We start from the raw sequence: 16,535 nt of genomic DNA, 5'->3' as shown, positions 1-16,535 counted from the left end.
ATATAAACGCAATTCCTCCTCTGCAAATGATCCAAAATGCAGCTGCATGACTTGTTTTCAACCTGCCCAAGTTCTTCACACCACCCCACTGCTGCGCTCCTCCACTGGCTTCCAGGAGCTACCAAAACACTGATGCTTGTGTACAAAGTGAAAAATGGACCAGCTCCCTCTTACCTCAAAGCCCTCATCACTCGCACTGCACCTCGCACCCTCAGAGCTGGAAGCCCTGCTCGACTGGTCCCACCATCTCTCAGGGTAAGAGATAAGTGTACAACAGATGACTCTTTTCTGTTCTGGCACAGAGGTGGTGGAATAAACTTCCCCTAAGGACAGCTGAGTCTCTGGCAATCTTCAAACGTCGGTTGAAGACCTACTTCTTCATGAAATACTAGCACTTTCTCCCCTTTTTGGTGTATGTGTTTATGTGTGTATATACAGTATATATAGACTTTTGTGCTCTGGATAAGGGTGATTCATTCCCTGTATTCATTCAGCTACATATCATAAATGAGATCAGACACTGTTCAGGTTTGGGGTTTAGTGAGCTTGAGGGGCATTGTCGTGATGGAACAGGGTTTGAGTCCCTTAGTTCCATTGAAGGGAAACTGTAAAGCTCCAGCTATAAAGACACATGTCATTGTGAGCTTCTGAGAAATCGGGTGTGATTGCCAGGTGTCCACATACATTTGAACATTTCTTCTGCTGACAACTTATTACTTCCTATACTTCTATTTGTTAAGCTGGTCTTCCACCAGGTGACTGTGTAGCATTAAACCCTTAAGACCAACCATATCTTCTTTATTGGGCTAAATCAGACATGCCGTTGATCTTGGAAGGGACTTTTTAACCTGAGCTTAACAGCTTTACATACTGTAGTAGACCCACATTTGCACTAAAGTTAAAGTGACGTGACATATGGCTAAGTACGGTGACCCAGACTCAGAATACTTTCTCTGCATTTAACCCATCCAAAGTGCACACATACACACACACACACAGCAGTGAACACACACACACCGTGAACACACACCCGGAGCAGTGGGCAGCCATTTATGCTGCGGCACCCGGGGAGCAGTTGGGGGCTCCTCAGTCGTGGCCGGCCCGAGACTCAAACCCACAACCTTAGGATTACAAGTCAGACACTCTAACCATTATGACTTGCCCCACTAGATTATAACTGATTTTTTTTTTTATGTCACAGAGACAAGGATAAAGCAGCATATCCCATTATTTACAGTATATGTAGAGCAAACAACTCAAATGTAAAAAAAAAAAAAAAAAAAAAAAAAAAAAAAAAAAAAAAAACCAGAATCAGACAAAATTGAGGTCTGCATCACCACCAGTTACCAATGAAATCCAAATAGTGAGCTCTTAAACTGACAATCTGCTTCAGTAGTGGGAGTTTTATACTGTATAAAGCATCATGACTCCCTAAAGTACTACACTACTGCCTCCCAATTCCTGGTCACATCATATCAAGCTGCCATAAAAGCTCTGTAGTGTGAGACCCAATCATACAGACACCACAGCCAGAGCTGGCGTCCGCTGAAATAATGGCTAGACACTGAGCTGACCGGTTCTGTGCTTAATTACAGTATCTCTTTGCAAAGATGCTTCTGTTTTAATTCTCTCTGCCATGCTGCTGGAGTGTGAAACATCAAAACCCAGGAGATCAATTACAGGAGGGTATTTACAGCAGGGAGGGAGGATGGAGCAAAGCACCGAGGGGTTCTGATGTTCTCATCCACCCCTTTGTTTGTCACCGAGCCTGTGACCGACTGACTGATATTCGATCCTTTAATGATGATGATGATAAAGAACAAACCACACTGAGGATTAAACACAGTGAGGAACTTGTACATCAACCAGGTTTGAACAGCTGCCTCAATTTACTTTCGAGTGAAGACTACAGGTAGAAATGACTATCCTGGTCATTCTTGTTTCAGACTTCTGGATAAATTGCATATACAAACAGGTCTACTCTTAAACTGTAGCACTGAAGGTACAGAAACCCAACAATCAGCATCTTTATTTCACCTCCCCGCCCCAAACAGCTTTATCTGCACCACCGAAGGGCTTCAGCAGCTCTGCCAACACACCACAACATGATATCTAATTGAGCTGCATTACTGTCTACTACATTAATTTGTAATGTATCTTAACCCTAAAAAAAATATAAACTTTTCCTGTACGTGTGATTAACAAGAGCTGAAAGAACAAGTGCATCTGTGCTCTATCTGTAGTGTGCAACAATCTCTGTATGTGTGTGTGATTAGGTCCCCTGGCACTCAGCAGTATATTTTAATGGTTGTTCAAAATTTGCATGACATTCACATATAGAATACCTAATGTGCTATTTCCAAGGCTTTATCTGCAAAATTTACATATATGGTGTGCAACCTTGATACTGTCCGTACATCATATCAGCCAGGCCCTGATACCAATTACTGAACACACATATACCTGAACAAACACAAGAGACACCACTGACAGACGCACACACAAAAAGTCCCTCCTACCTGACGTAAAATCTCAGGAGAAGGAGACGGTCTCATTGCGCCGCACTGTGCAAATAACAAGTAATTAAGTTTAGGCCGTGAGGTAGAGCACTAAGGGGACCGGGGGCCTTCGCGTGCTGAGTGTGTTAGCATGTGACACTGTAGAGTTTTATTTAAAAAGCAGATGGCAGAGTGAAAATGAAGATGAATGGGACACAGGCCTGGTGTGAGATGAGAGCTAATTAGCTAGGTCTGTGGTGGGGCCTGGTGGAGGAAAGGCCTACACAGATGTAGCAAAGCCCGGGGCTCAATTACTCAGCCGGGCTGCATTTAGAGCACAGGGACAAGGGCTTTATTGTACTCACTGCATTCTCAAAGAACCAAGTGTCCTCCATGAGGGATGCTTCTGCAATCCCACAATGTCCAGGATGTGACAGATTAAATGAAGCAGTGAAAATAAAACAAATTCATAAGACACGTCACATGTCGTTCTCTTCCCAAACCACTAATTAATTTATGTCGTTGCATTGTATGTTTGAGAGAGAGAGACAGAGAGACAGACAGGCAGAGAGAGACAGACAGACAGACAGAGAGAGCGAGAGAGAGAGACAGACAGAGACAGAGAGACAGACAGACAGAGAGAGACAGATAGAAAGAGAGAGAAACAGAGAGAGAGAGAGAGAGAGAGAGACAGAGAAAGACAGAGACAGAGAGACAGACAGACAGAGAGAGACAGATAGAAAGAGAGAGAGAGAGAGAGAGAGACAAAGAGAGGGGGAGACCGACAGAGAGAGAAACAGACAGAGAGAGAGAATCCAGAGTAATTGCATCCATGTATGTTTGCATTCATGTATGTTGTACCAGCTACAAAGAGTCCAATCAAAAGCACTACTATCCTAATAAGATTATATAAGTTTAATAATTCTGTGTTTCAGTTGTAATTATAGTGCAACCTTGATGAGGCAGCCTTTGTTGTATATCTTGTGCAGATGACACACTCTAGCCCTTCTCCTACCAAACAGGGCTCTAAAAAATGGAATGCAGCTTCATCAGTATATCGATGTCTTCATGAGCATATGAACAATATGAAGATATTCAGCAGTTAGCAAATTTACACAAACAGAGCTCGGTACTGTATCTAACAGGATGTTACACTCCGCACCGAGTATCAAGCACGTACCGTAACATTTTCAGCTACAAGAGAATTGTTCTTCAGCAAAACCCTCTCCCACTGTTACCAAGGCCAACAGGATTTCAAAGTAACCATCAGACTGCGTGTGAAGTGCCGTTCTGACAGGTGGGCAATCAACAAGTCTCCGTGGGCAGCTCCAGAGCGCATTAACACTAAGTTGTCATCAGAGCTAAAGTATGCACATTAGCAACAATCTCCACTTAGGCAGGAAAAAGAAAAGAGGGGAAAAAACCCAACACCTACGCCAAAGCACCAATCACTAGCAGCCAGGCCGAGGAGAGCTATAACTGTCCACGGGATCGGCTACAAAACACACAAAGCATATTGTAGATGTCGAAGAAAGAGAAGCAGAAAACAAACATACTGTAAGAAGCTTGAAACTGTGATACATGACCAGAAATGTGCTGATGGAGAAGATCTCACAGGTCAAAGCCGGATCAGTGGTGTCTAGTGGAACTGTACGACATGGAGTGTGCAATGTTCATGGAGACTAAAGTCTTAATCGGTATAATGAATGGTAATGTATCACAATTATGAGTCATGTTACTATGCTTGGAATACATTAGAGAAGCAGCTTGATCAATCTCAATTTCCCACAGACCCTGGAGTCTGAGGAATGAGGCAAAACTCATAATGTACATATGGTAGCAGAGACAGGAAAAAGACTAACAGCTCAGTGTTAATGAAGGAGGACTAAGGTTAGATTGCAGTATTAATGAGAAACGAAGAGTGCGGAAATGAGCCAAGCACACAGGCAGGAGAAATATTTTTGCTTTGCTTTTCCATTTACCGTGGTTGCAGTCTTTCAGAACTGGCCTTTGGCTGACCATTTGAGTTGCTTCATCTGTGAAATACCAGGGAAAAAAAAAAAAAAAACAGAGTATGTGTTAGTTTAAGTCTGAGAAAGACAGACCTGTTGGACGGGATGTGTATATGAGCAAGTTTGCACCAATCTTTTTTTTTTGTAATTTAATATTGTATGAATTCTCGAATGAGGAGCGGATTCGGAGTAGACAGGTGTATAGTGAGGTATTATGAGGATTGTTTTTGGAGTTCATTTGGAGTTCAGAGCTCTCTCATTTGATATACACTATGTATAGATCTACGAATTAATCTCCCCAGAATGATTCATAAGGGTATACTGGTCTTCTAGGCTCCACTCCAGCAACAATTTATTAGTAGCGTTAGTTTAATATTATACAGATGTTATATTCTACAAATGAGTGTGTGATTATATGAGGAAGAGCGTGAGTCCTCTATTCGTGTACGGGTGTAAACATCATATAAAGACGGCACGCTAAACTGTTGTTCGGGAGAGATTTTATCTTTCTGTATTTGCACAGTTCCTATTTTTATGTTGAGATCTGAAAACTGTGCGTGGAGCAGAGAAACGGGAGGCGCGACGTTAGACCTGGGTGCAAATTTCGCTCGGTTTCTCAAGAGCCACGTTTCGTGCACATTGAACTTGAAATACGTTGTATTATTTCTTACCGCCCGGTTCTGTCTATGTAGCTCAATTTAAAATAAATCATCCAACTGCTTGCTACATCCAGTTTTCTGAATGCGATTATTTATAGTAAATCAGGACAAAAAGCTCAGCCGTAGCTCTTATTTGTCGCTCAGACATCAGGATAAACAGAAAGCCTGATTAATGAAGTCTATCCAAATTGAGCGTTAATTAGTATTTAGGATTTATTATAAATTGAATTCAGACTCAAATACACCAAAGACTTTTTAAAGCCCTGACTGTCTTGTTTTTTATTGGCTCACAAGACTGAGGACAATGAATTCACAGCTCAATTTCATTTTTGATAAAGTTGGCACAAATTAACAGCTAGCAGAAGCAAGCTTTCAGGCCCTGTGTCCTTTCCCCTTCGGTGATTTGACTTTACTTCTAGGAGAATGTTATTTGCATTCTGGCTGACTACTGCTTTATCTGAAAAGCAGAAAAGCCTAGTTTTCACACGAGTCGCATATGTGCCGAGGATTACTGTAGATGTTGGCGTCACTGTGAGGGGGAAAAAAAAAAAAAAGAGAGAAAGAAAATGCCTCAAACCTCTGGAACAAAATGTCATTTATTTACATGAAATATTTAATTTCATAAGACTGTATTTTGGGATGTCAGGAGTGTGTGTGTGTGTGTGTGTGTGTGTGTCTCTTCCTGAACACTAGAGGCACAGGGATGGGTTGGATGCACTCAGACCGGCGTCAGAGCGATCAGAGCAGACCGTACTAAAAGTACTGGGCTCTGTAACCAGCTGTGACATCAGCCAGCCAGCATGAACGTCAGAGCCGTACAGCAGTCATAATAAAAGAGGAGTCTGTGTCCCGTGCTTTACCTTTCTGAGGAAAGGAACACGGCTCCCCGAGGCTCCACGCCGGCTATACTCACATGATATTACACATTCGTACTGCCCGCTTGGCAGAAGCGGTCAGGGTAAGATTCATGGTGTCAGGAGAAGTGCAATATGGCAGATAGATAGCAAAGGGTTTAAGAAGAGATTACTGAAGAAAGACTGAAGGTGCAGGCGCTGCATGTCAAATGAGAGGTATAGCTAGTGTGATGGAGGGAAGGTGGAGAAGACGTGATGAAAGAGATGAAACTTACCCCGGGGTCTAGGTGCTCGCTTCCGTCGGTCTCTGAAAGCAGCTCCGGATTGCAGTGCTTCCAGCAGACTGTCCATCACTCCAGTCTCATCTTTTTCTACAGAGAGAGAGAGATTGAGAGAAAGAGAGAGAGATAATCAGATGCTGCTTTCCTTTTCCATTTCACTTTCATGTCCTTGAGTGAGAGTTACCATAGCAAAGCCCACAGATTCAACACTCTAGACCATGAACAGTACATCAGAGTACAAAGCCTGGCGATTTGAGAAGCAGACAAGCCCTTAACTGGCTCATACATCACCTACAAGCCTCTCACTCTAAACAAATCCACTGCATTCGAGATTTTGTCGGCCCTCTCATATATATATATATAAAAAAAAAACGGATCCAGAGTTGAAGTTGTTAACCCGAAGCCACCGGCTTTTCTGCAGCTGCCGCCTCCAGAGAAGAGACCGGCCCGAGTGGATACCGCAGACCTCGAGGCAGAATAGAGGCACACTGGGCTTAAGACTGTAACTAAATCATCACAGACTACAGTACATCCCTCTGAGCACACACACACACACACACACACACACACACACACACACACGGCTTATCTTGTGAGAAAGAAAAAGATGAAAACAGAAAATAAATCTTGACAGAAAAGTGTTTCACAAGGTTTTCTAAAAATTCCTTTTTTTTCCTCAGCCATTTGCCACAACAGCGGAAGGTTTGTGTGTGTTTGAGCGCACACGGTCTTGACAGTGTAACCTCGCAAATCAATCCTTTGGTATATTGATACTGAACTTGTAGAAAGAAAAGAAACGTACGCAAACACATGCACACTCAGATGGTGGAAAAAAATATTTCAAGCTTTAGAAACAAAAACAGACTGAATCTTGGTCTGCAGCTTCCTTTAGTACGGTCTGTGAGCTCCTTCTCCTTGTAGGCATTATAATAAAGAAATACTTTTTCTTTCTATCACACATTACTGGGGTTTACATTTAGCAAATAAATGAATCAGTGAACAGCTAATAGGCTAGCTCACATAAGGGGGAAGAGAGTTTGACTCCTAACCCTAAGATTGTGGGTTCGAGTCTCGGGCCGGCAATACCACGACTGAGGTGCCCAGTGCTCCGGGTGTGTGATCACGGTGTGTGTGTGTGTTCACTGCTGTGTGTGTGCACTTTGGATGGGTTAAATGCAGCGAACGAATTCTGAGTCTGGGTCACCGCACTTAGCCATATGTCACGTCACATGTATCAAGTAGGGGGCACTAGTAGTGTAATTTAAAAAAACAAGAACAAGAACAAGAACAACAATAATAATAATAATAATAATAATAATAATAATAATAATAATAATAATAATTTGGGGCATGGTGGCTTAGTGGTTAGCACGTTCGCCTCACACCTCCAGGGTTGGGGGTTCAATTCCCACTTCCACCTTGTGTGTGTGGAGTTTGCATGTTCTCCCCGTGCCTCGGGGTTTCCTCTGGGTACTCCGGTTTCCTCCCCGGGTCCAAAGACATGCATGGTAGGTTGATTGGCATCTCTGTAAAATTGTCTGTAGTGTGTGATTGATTAATTAATTCACTATTTAATGAGAATTTAAATTGATAAATTGTAGTCGTGTGTTTTTCCCCCCCAAGTATATTAATTGTACCTGTGATACTGAGTTACTCACATTTAAAAACAAGCGACAGGTTAAACCTACCAAGCTACTTCGACTGTTAGCTGAGATCTGTTCTGTAAGAGCTTCTTTGGTTTACATCATCTCTTTTTTTCAGATGCTGGATCGCTATTTATAATATGAGCTTGATGATGCTGCAGACATCCACCAGAAGGTCTTGTTTAAAGTGACATTTAATGCAGACTTCATTTTTGATTCCCAACAGTATGATATATGGTCAGTGGTTCAAACATCTGTTTACACGACGTGTCCCTCATGTGTGTTTATAAGGAGAAGATAGTAAAGTAGTGAGGAGAAGCACAAAGCCTTGCTACAGCACATGACGGTGTTCTCATTCAGTATATAATATATATATTTATACCTTCTTCTCCTTATTGTGAAGGTAAAAATGGACAGATGTTTACAGAAATGTTCTGCAATGGTAATGAAACTAAAGTAATAAATAAATAAATCGATAAATGCTAAATAAAAAAATCAAATAACCTTCTGATGATGCCACAGCCAGAGAAAGGGAAAGGGGACGTCTAAATTACAGCTACTCAGAATACATAGTTAAATTCTTACATCGTATACAAACTATTCATCAAGTTATAGTTCATATCTACTGCATAATTAACGCACCAATCAGCAATTCCTTTATTCTAACTCTAAATGTGATTATTATTTCCTGCGTAATTTACCTGCCTGTTAGCGATCGATATAACAATCCATCAATAATTTCTTGCTTTCTTTTTAGAAATTTCTTTTAAGTCCTCTTTCCTCCTCTTACACTGCATCACGCTCCTTTCCATAGGTGTTAATGACGTGGGTCTGGGTGATATTGGCGAGGGGGCAAATAATATAGTGCAGCAGGGCCTCAATCAACAGCTATTCTTTAAGTGTGTAGTGAAAGAGAGAGGGGGCAGGACAGATAATTGTGGGGTAGGAACAATCTTCTTCGACTGAAATACAGAAATATAATATTGATAGGAACAGACTCAAACAATATTTGGCAGCCTATATAGCTATGGGGAAAGAGAATTTATTTACACACACACACACATACACACACACATATATATATATATATATATATATAGACCATCCATCCATTCATCATTCTACACACCCACTGACTGTACAGTGTAATAAAAAGCAACCATGGTGTCAAGGTCAAATATTACTCACATCCCTTCCTTTTCACTCGGTCCTCATCATTGCTCAGAATGAACATGTTGGATTACAGAGCTTTGTGTGTATAAACACACACATGCCTGAAATCTGCATGGTTTATTTTCACTCAGCATTGCAGGACTACGAGTGTATGTCAGCGTATTCCTGTGCTAAAAAAAAACCCACAGTAAAACCAGGCGTGAATGTCAATCACTTACAGAATTGTTGAACACTGATGGAGTAGCACAGAAAACCAAACCCCACAAACCTCCACCAATCACAGCACAGCCTGAGTGTGCATGCCAGAGGACACCCACGTCATTACCAAGCTTAGTGCCGGACCTGTCTGCGCTCAATCCAATCTCATCCAGGCCAATTACAAAACCCCGTGGTCCGGCGTGTACGTCCTGAACGCTTAACCCGGGGAAAAGATTAGGATGGAATGAAAAAATAAAGAGAAGGGAGAGTAATAATATTTGACCTTAACACCATGGTTGCTTTTTATTACATTGTACAGTACTGTACAGTCGGTGGGTGTATAGAATGATGGATGGAAGGACGGATGAGTGGATGGGTTTGTGGTTGAGCGTTGAGGTGGAAGAGAAATAAGAGAATAAGAACAAGTCGGAGGAAAAACAGAAAGAGATGAGAGAGATAGAGGAAGGTGCAGCCTGCTGGGCTGCTGATGGAGGAGACAGAAAGGGTGAGGAGAGTTTAATAACAGAGAATGAAGGGGATGTGGAGGTGTGAGAGAAACACATGTGGGATGATTTAGTGGCTAAAAAGACTGCGCCAGGCCGATCGGTGTGGACTTTGGCCTCTCTGCTTTCTTTATTAAGATTCAGAATTAAATGTCGTCACACATCTGACTCCTACTAATCATAAATTCTCATTTCAATTGCAAATGAGTTGGAAATAAAAGTCATCACGATACCTGCGATATATCCCGGAATCCCCGTATTGTCACATAACTTAGCATGATATTGATATTATACCTCCATATATTGCGCAGGCTCATGATTAATGAAGGCAATCAAAGCAAAGCAAAGCAGACTGCATGCTGCGCTGTGAAAAATATCACAATAAGAAACTTCGGCAGCTTTCTACAAAACGCAAGAAACCTGATAAACCGTTTTCAACATACAGCAGGTCAAATAAGTATTGAACACCGCACAGTTTCTCTCGGTAAATAGATTTCTAAAGGTTCTGTTGACATGAAATTTTCACCAGATGTTGGTATCAACCCAAAGAAATCCATAAATACAAAGAAAGCAATACGAATAAGTTCAGACAATAAGTTACGTAGTAAAATAGAATGACACAAGGAAAAAGTACTGAACATTATGGAGAAGACAATGATCCCAAACACACAGCCAAGGAAACTCGTTACAGAGGAAGATAATAAGAATGGCTGCTTGGACGGCCCAGACAATCAACGGACTTGAATCCGATGGAAAATCTATGGAATGCACTTAAGATCAGGGTTCGTAGAAGAGGCCCAAGGAACCTTCAAGATTTAAAGAAAATCACACCTGAGAAAAGCATGTGACTAGTTTCACGATACAGGAGGCGCCATGAAGCTACCAAGACTACCAACCAAGGCGAAGAATTAAAAGTGGAGTCTGCGTTGTTTGAAAGCCAATGTTTGAAATCACCAAAACTCTATCCCAAATGGGTCCCGACCCGTTTTGATAACTCCGCCCCAGACAACTATTATGGCGGGGCAGCTGCCCATGGGGATATTTTTATCAATAAATGAACTCAGTGCGTAATACTATGGTAATACAAATGTGTTTGTAGTACTGTGTGTTGTAGCATGAAAGGTTTAGCTCCGTTTCACACGGAAGACCTTCAGTTCTCTCCAGCGCTGGAAAGCTGATCCTATATTAACACGTCCTACTTCTTGCCTTATCGTAAGCCTTTCTTCTCTTTCTTTCTTTGTTTTTATCCCCCATGTCGATGTTACAACCGCTTTCTGCTAACGTCACACATGCGCACTGAACACTCTCTCCACCCATATTGGCAAGCCCCGCCCCTTTCTGCTCATTGGCTACACGTTTATTTTGTTTTTGTTTGTCGTCCCAACTCAGTTTTCTGAAGCATTTCTCAAACAACGGAAACCGCACCTTTAAGTAAATATCAGTAAGCATGTTCAATATTTTGATTCGATGTTATTACACATAATTTCTGTACTTTTTTGTTTTAGGTTATTACTGACATCTGGTGAAAATGTCATGTCAACTGCACCTGTAGAAATATACTGACTGAGAAAAATGGTGACACATTCAAATACACATTATGTGCAGTAGAAGTACGTATCTAGCAGATCACAGCAGCAAATCACGTTATACAGACAACACTAGGTCTAACTAACTAACTAACTTCATTTATAATCAGTCAAGAAGGAACCTAGTGCATGAACCTGCATGGGCAACATGAACAGAGCAAGAAGTTTCATCCCACAGAAAGCTAATACAAGTAGAGCTATCAGACATCTGTGCCTGAACGGAGCACAAAAGGTGACAGACATCTTAAAGGAGCTTGTACAGAAGGTGAAATATAACCTGATCAAACACGACTCAAAAAAGCCTAAGAGCTTTCTGACAAAATGGAGACACTAAAATACAAAATGTTCTCATCAGTAAGAGGTCTGTAATTGCCTCCTCCCTGACCTTTGCAAATCCCCATATTGAGCTCTTTCCTCTTTCACATCAGACCTTCCAAACAGATACACAGAGCTGATCTCGGCTTCCCTACCCACCTCGTGACGGCGTGTCGAAATGCCAGCTGCCGATCTGATCTGACAAATGCGCACTCCATGGATTTAAAGTCATTTTTAAACCATAAAGGTCAATCATTCCTGTTCTTCTGACAAAAGGATCAGGATGCTTGTTACATCTTTAACATGCCGAATAGACGGAATTCAGAAAGTGTATCCTGGTATATCTGCACTGGAATGTTTTCCTTTATACACATACACAAATGCAATAACGTCATCGTGAAGGAGATCTTGGATGAGATCTAATCTACAGTATTATCCCCAAATTCATAGATATTTTGTGTTTCATTAAATCACTTCACTGTAAATTCATGAGGTGTGATTTTAGTTAAGAAAAGAATACTTCTACTTTTTTCAGTATGTTTTTGGTGAATCTGTGATCTTTGTTGGTATCTACATTAGTGAGGGCTACACTTCCCGGTACCCCTGGAGCTCACACAGCCCCAAAACATCAGAGATCCACGGCCATGCTTTATCTGTCCAATCACCTTTAAAAAGCCTCGGACGATTACTTGCTTCGTCAAGCCGATATCAAAGTTTGTTGCAAGGAAATCTAGACATGCAGTGCTTTAAATGGCTATTAAAGGGACGTTTCCACAATCGTCACGAGTGTGGAAACGTCCCTTTAATAGCCATTTAAAGCACTGCGTGTCGACCTGTGTGGTTATAATGTGGCCAAACATTTGAGTTGTTTAGGTGATTTCAGTTACCATTAGGTTTTAAAAAGACAACTAATACCCCTTTTCGACCAAAAAGAACCAGGTGCTGGTTCAGAGTTGGTTCCACTGACGAACCTTCTAAGAACCGGTTTGCCTTTCCATCGGTTAGAGAGCATCACAGAGCCGAGTGTGACGTCACTGTATACGTGTCACGTTACACAACAACGTTTGCGCAGCAGCGACAACCACAACAACAACAATAGCGGATGTTACTTATCTGTTAATGCTCATGGCTTTGTGAACCTACATTAACATCCAAACGCGGCGAATCCGACGTGTACGTGCAGCTCCGTGTAATCTGTATAAACGGAGGTTGTGATCGAGAAAGTACTTAAAAGTAAAAGTGTATTAAACATTAGTATACTTAAGGTACATTATCTAATGCGCTAACAGTAGCCATGCCCACAGCCCCTGCTTAAGGTATATTATCAAATGCGCTAACAGTAGCCACGCCCACAGCCCCTGACACAAGCGGTTCTTAAGTCTACACCAGCGACATTTTGGTGCTACTTAAGAAGCACTTTTCCTGGTTCAGAGCCGGTGCTTTGGCGGTCAAAAAAGAAAGAACTGGTTCTAAATTAGGCTCCGAACCTGCACTCAAACTGCCTCGGTGGTAAAAGGGGCACATGTGATAATTAATGATTTCACGTGACCACAATCGTTAAAATATAAATAAATTATTTTGTATTAGTAGTCATATTTTCCAAATAAATGTCAAACAATGTCTTTCAGGGTATGCAAACTTTTGAGCACAACTTTACAGTTATAGAAGCAGAAGCAGTCATCACCCCTTTTGAGTCTGGTTCCTCTTGATGCCAACATCGCGTCTGTCTTGGTCATTTAACTGAAAACCAAATTGATGCCTTATTTTGTATCGTAGGCTGTTGTTAAAAGCGACTTCTAATTCTCAGAGCAAAGCTACAGGCAGCCTGCTACCTTTTATACCTGCTCTCGTTGATTTGTATTAAGACGTCATGAAGAAGCTTGCAGGTTTCTTTACCAACAAGTATTTAAAGCTAGTGCAGTTTGCTTGTGCTTCTGACATGTAAATAGCCAATTGAAGCCTACACATGGTCTCACACCACCAACCTGCACAATGATTAGTGTGTTATTAAGTTATAATATTAAGTTATTAATATTAGGGGGCAGTGCTGGCTCAAGTGGTTAAGGTTCTGGGTTGTTAATTGGAGGATCATGGTTCAAGCCCCAGCACTGCCAAGCTGCCACTCTTTGGCCATTGAACAAGGCCATTAACCCTTCCATGCTCCAGGGGTGCTTTATCATAGCTGCCTCTGCACTATGACCCCAACCTCCTCAGTCGGGACATGTGAAGAAAAGTATATATATATATACATATACATATATATATATATATATACACTGTGCTGTAATGTACGTATATGTGGTGATAATAAAGGCTTCCATGACCCGTTCTTATTATGTTTAACTACTCAGAAGATTCTAGTACATTTAGCTTTCACAGCTAATCTGCTAGTAAAGCTAATAAAGATGGATTGATGTCCACAAGCTACGACAGCAGCACTCCATGTTCGCAAAAAATGAGCAAGCTAGTGTGAAAGCAGAGGTTCTTACACCGAGCCAACAGTAGAGCTGAGGTCGAAGTGCCGAATTGAGACGTATTCGTGAAACTGAACAGAATTAAACCGTCACAGCTGACCGTGTCCGAAATATATACGCTTCTCAAATCTGAGAAAGTCTACAGTGTTTAAATTTTCCTCGAGTCTGTTCTTATATAGTTTTTCCTCTACTGACTTTAGTCTATATTGATTGTGTGCTGTGGCAGTCAGGGTCAGAGTTCAACACTTCAGGGATTCTCCAGAATCCACCATGAATCTTTCCCAGAGGAGAAGACATTTCAGCAGAGTTTTTTTTTTAACTTCAGTTCTAATTTTGTCTGATCTGATGCCTCAGAATAAAAGGCATTACTCTTTTTCCAGTGTGCTCTATCTCTAGCTCCTAAATCACTACCCTTTGTGTGTGTGTCTGCAAACATATTACAGAAGTAAAAATAGTGCAGAGCTTTAGTTTGTGCAGCAATTTATCATACAATTCCTTTAGCAAACTACTTCATACACAGCCAAAAAGGTCTCCCTGTACACAGCGCTGCACCCGCTGCAGGTACCTCGCATTACCACAGCACTTTAATTGACAGTCACCGTGGAGACAAAGCAGGGAGGTGGCAACGGTAACCTGGAAACAAAAAAGCTCCTATTTGTGCTACTACTGATTTCTGACAGGAAAGAGAGGAAACAGACAGACAACATTAAAACTGTGTGTGCGTGCGTTTGTGTGTGTGTGAGTGAGTGTGTGTGTGTGTGTGTGGGGGGGGGGGTTAAAAGGGGAGAGAGAAGGAGAGAGAGAGAGAGAGAGAGAGAGAGAGAGACAGAGAGAATGATTGTGATAGGTGATAGACAGAGAGAGAAAGATTGTGAGGGTGAAGGAGAGAGAGAGAGATTAAAAACAGAGAATATCCATGAAACTTATCATAAAATCAAACAAATTTTCCTCTGAAATAAAAGTGAACCCTTCAAACCTGCATTATTATTCTTTTAATGGAGAGAGGGAGAGAGAGAGAGCGAGAGAGAGAGAGAGCAAGAGAGAGGTGAAGAGAGTAAGACAGCAAAACCATGACCAATGTATTTGTAGGAACAAATTGGTCATTCTTTTCATTATCTGTAGGAACAAGGCTGACTTTATACATTTTAAATTGATCCATTAGGAGTCAGAAGAGAAAAGCACAAGGTTATAAATATAAGAGCTGTGGCTCTCGTGTAGAGCAGAGAAAGCCACAACGTACCCATGTGTCTGTCTGTTGTATATCGCACCAGATTCATCTTCTCTAATCAGCCGTAGCTAAGGGTGTGGCCTGCGATAAGGCAGGCTGCTGATTGGCTGTTCACACAAATATTACACAGACAAAGTGTCAACATATAAAACACAACAAATAGTCTGATTCCTTTATCGGCGAAGCAACATCGTTTAATTCACTAGGTCGGGTATGTATAGCACTCTGAGTGAAGAACAAGGACTTTAGTTAGCATCTAGAGCAAGTTCATTCCACCACCTACAGTACGTGCCAGAAGGTGATGGGTACCTTCCTTGTACCCAGAGAGATATTAGGACCAGTCGAGCAGTGTTGGAGGATCTGAGGGTGTGATATGATGATTTTTTTTTTTTTGCCATTCAGTGTTTTAAATATGATGAGGACAGATACACGAAGCCAGTGGAGAGAGTGTGGCTGGTCTCGAAATGACAAGAGACTGAACAAACACCTGAGTGGCCCTGGTGGATAGAAATGGACGAATCTTTTTATTTGTAAAGGAGAAATCGATGTGTGGGTGTCGGTGTAGCGACGTGAAAGGAGAAGGTCAGTCCATGGTACATCATGCTGTATTATTGTACAGACATTTATATTAAGTGCACAGAGTGGTTACCTTCTCAAATCTGATTGGTCGGAAGGTGTGCATCATGTTTTGGACAGTATTTCAAGGTGTTCAGTAATAGCAGCGTGTTAATATTCATGCGCTCGTTCGATATCGTTACTACGGTAACGGTGACATGTACCGTGGATGCTCCACATATTAAATATTGTAAACACTTAATATTGTGTAAGAAATAATGCAATTAAATAAAATGTACAGAGTAAAAGGTAAAATCGTCAACGCTGACAGTTTTCTGCCATGGACATGTCTTCCTGTTACGAAGAACCAAGACAAGCTGAGGGTGTTATTTATTTATTTATTTATTTATTTATTTATTAACCTTTAAATAAAAAGGGAAAAAAAGAACAAAAAGAGAGGCTGATTAGGGAACAACTGCTTATAGCCGCTATAATAACAATGAACAGAAAAACAGAGACTAAATTCGTTTGCAGCAAGAAAGGAAGTAAACGTTCT

The 16,535-nt window shown here is 41.4% G+C and overlaps 1 protein-coding gene across 2 annotated transcripts in view; it reads right to left on the bottom strand.

Moving 5' to 3' along the window:
• diaph3 (diaphanous-related formin 3) overlaps positions 1 to 16,535 on the bottom strand; it is a 287,316-nt gene that overhangs the window by 46,374 nt on the left and 224,407 nt on the right. For both annotated transcript variants that reach the window (XM_047808135.1, XM_047808138.1), the window contains exons 29-30: positions 6,299 to 6,394; positions 4,481 to 4,534 (exon numbers count right to left, since the gene is read on the bottom strand). In XM_047808135.1, the coding sequence (XP_047664091.1) occupies positions 4,481 to 4,534; positions 6,299 to 6,394 (150 nt within the window). The remainder of the gene's footprint in view (positions 1 to 4,480; positions 4,535 to 6,298; positions 6,395 to 16,535) is intronic.

The sequence above is a fragment of the Tachysurus fulvidraco genome, chromosome 2 (assembly GCF_022655615.1).
Source record: "Tachysurus fulvidraco isolate hzauxx_2018 chromosome 2, HZAU_PFXX_2.0, whole genome shotgun sequence".
Classification (NCBI taxonomy): domain Eukaryota; kingdom Metazoa; phylum Chordata; class Actinopteri; order Siluriformes; family Bagridae; genus Tachysurus; species Tachysurus fulvidraco.
This window is presented reverse-complemented; position numbering and strand designations above follow the sequence as displayed.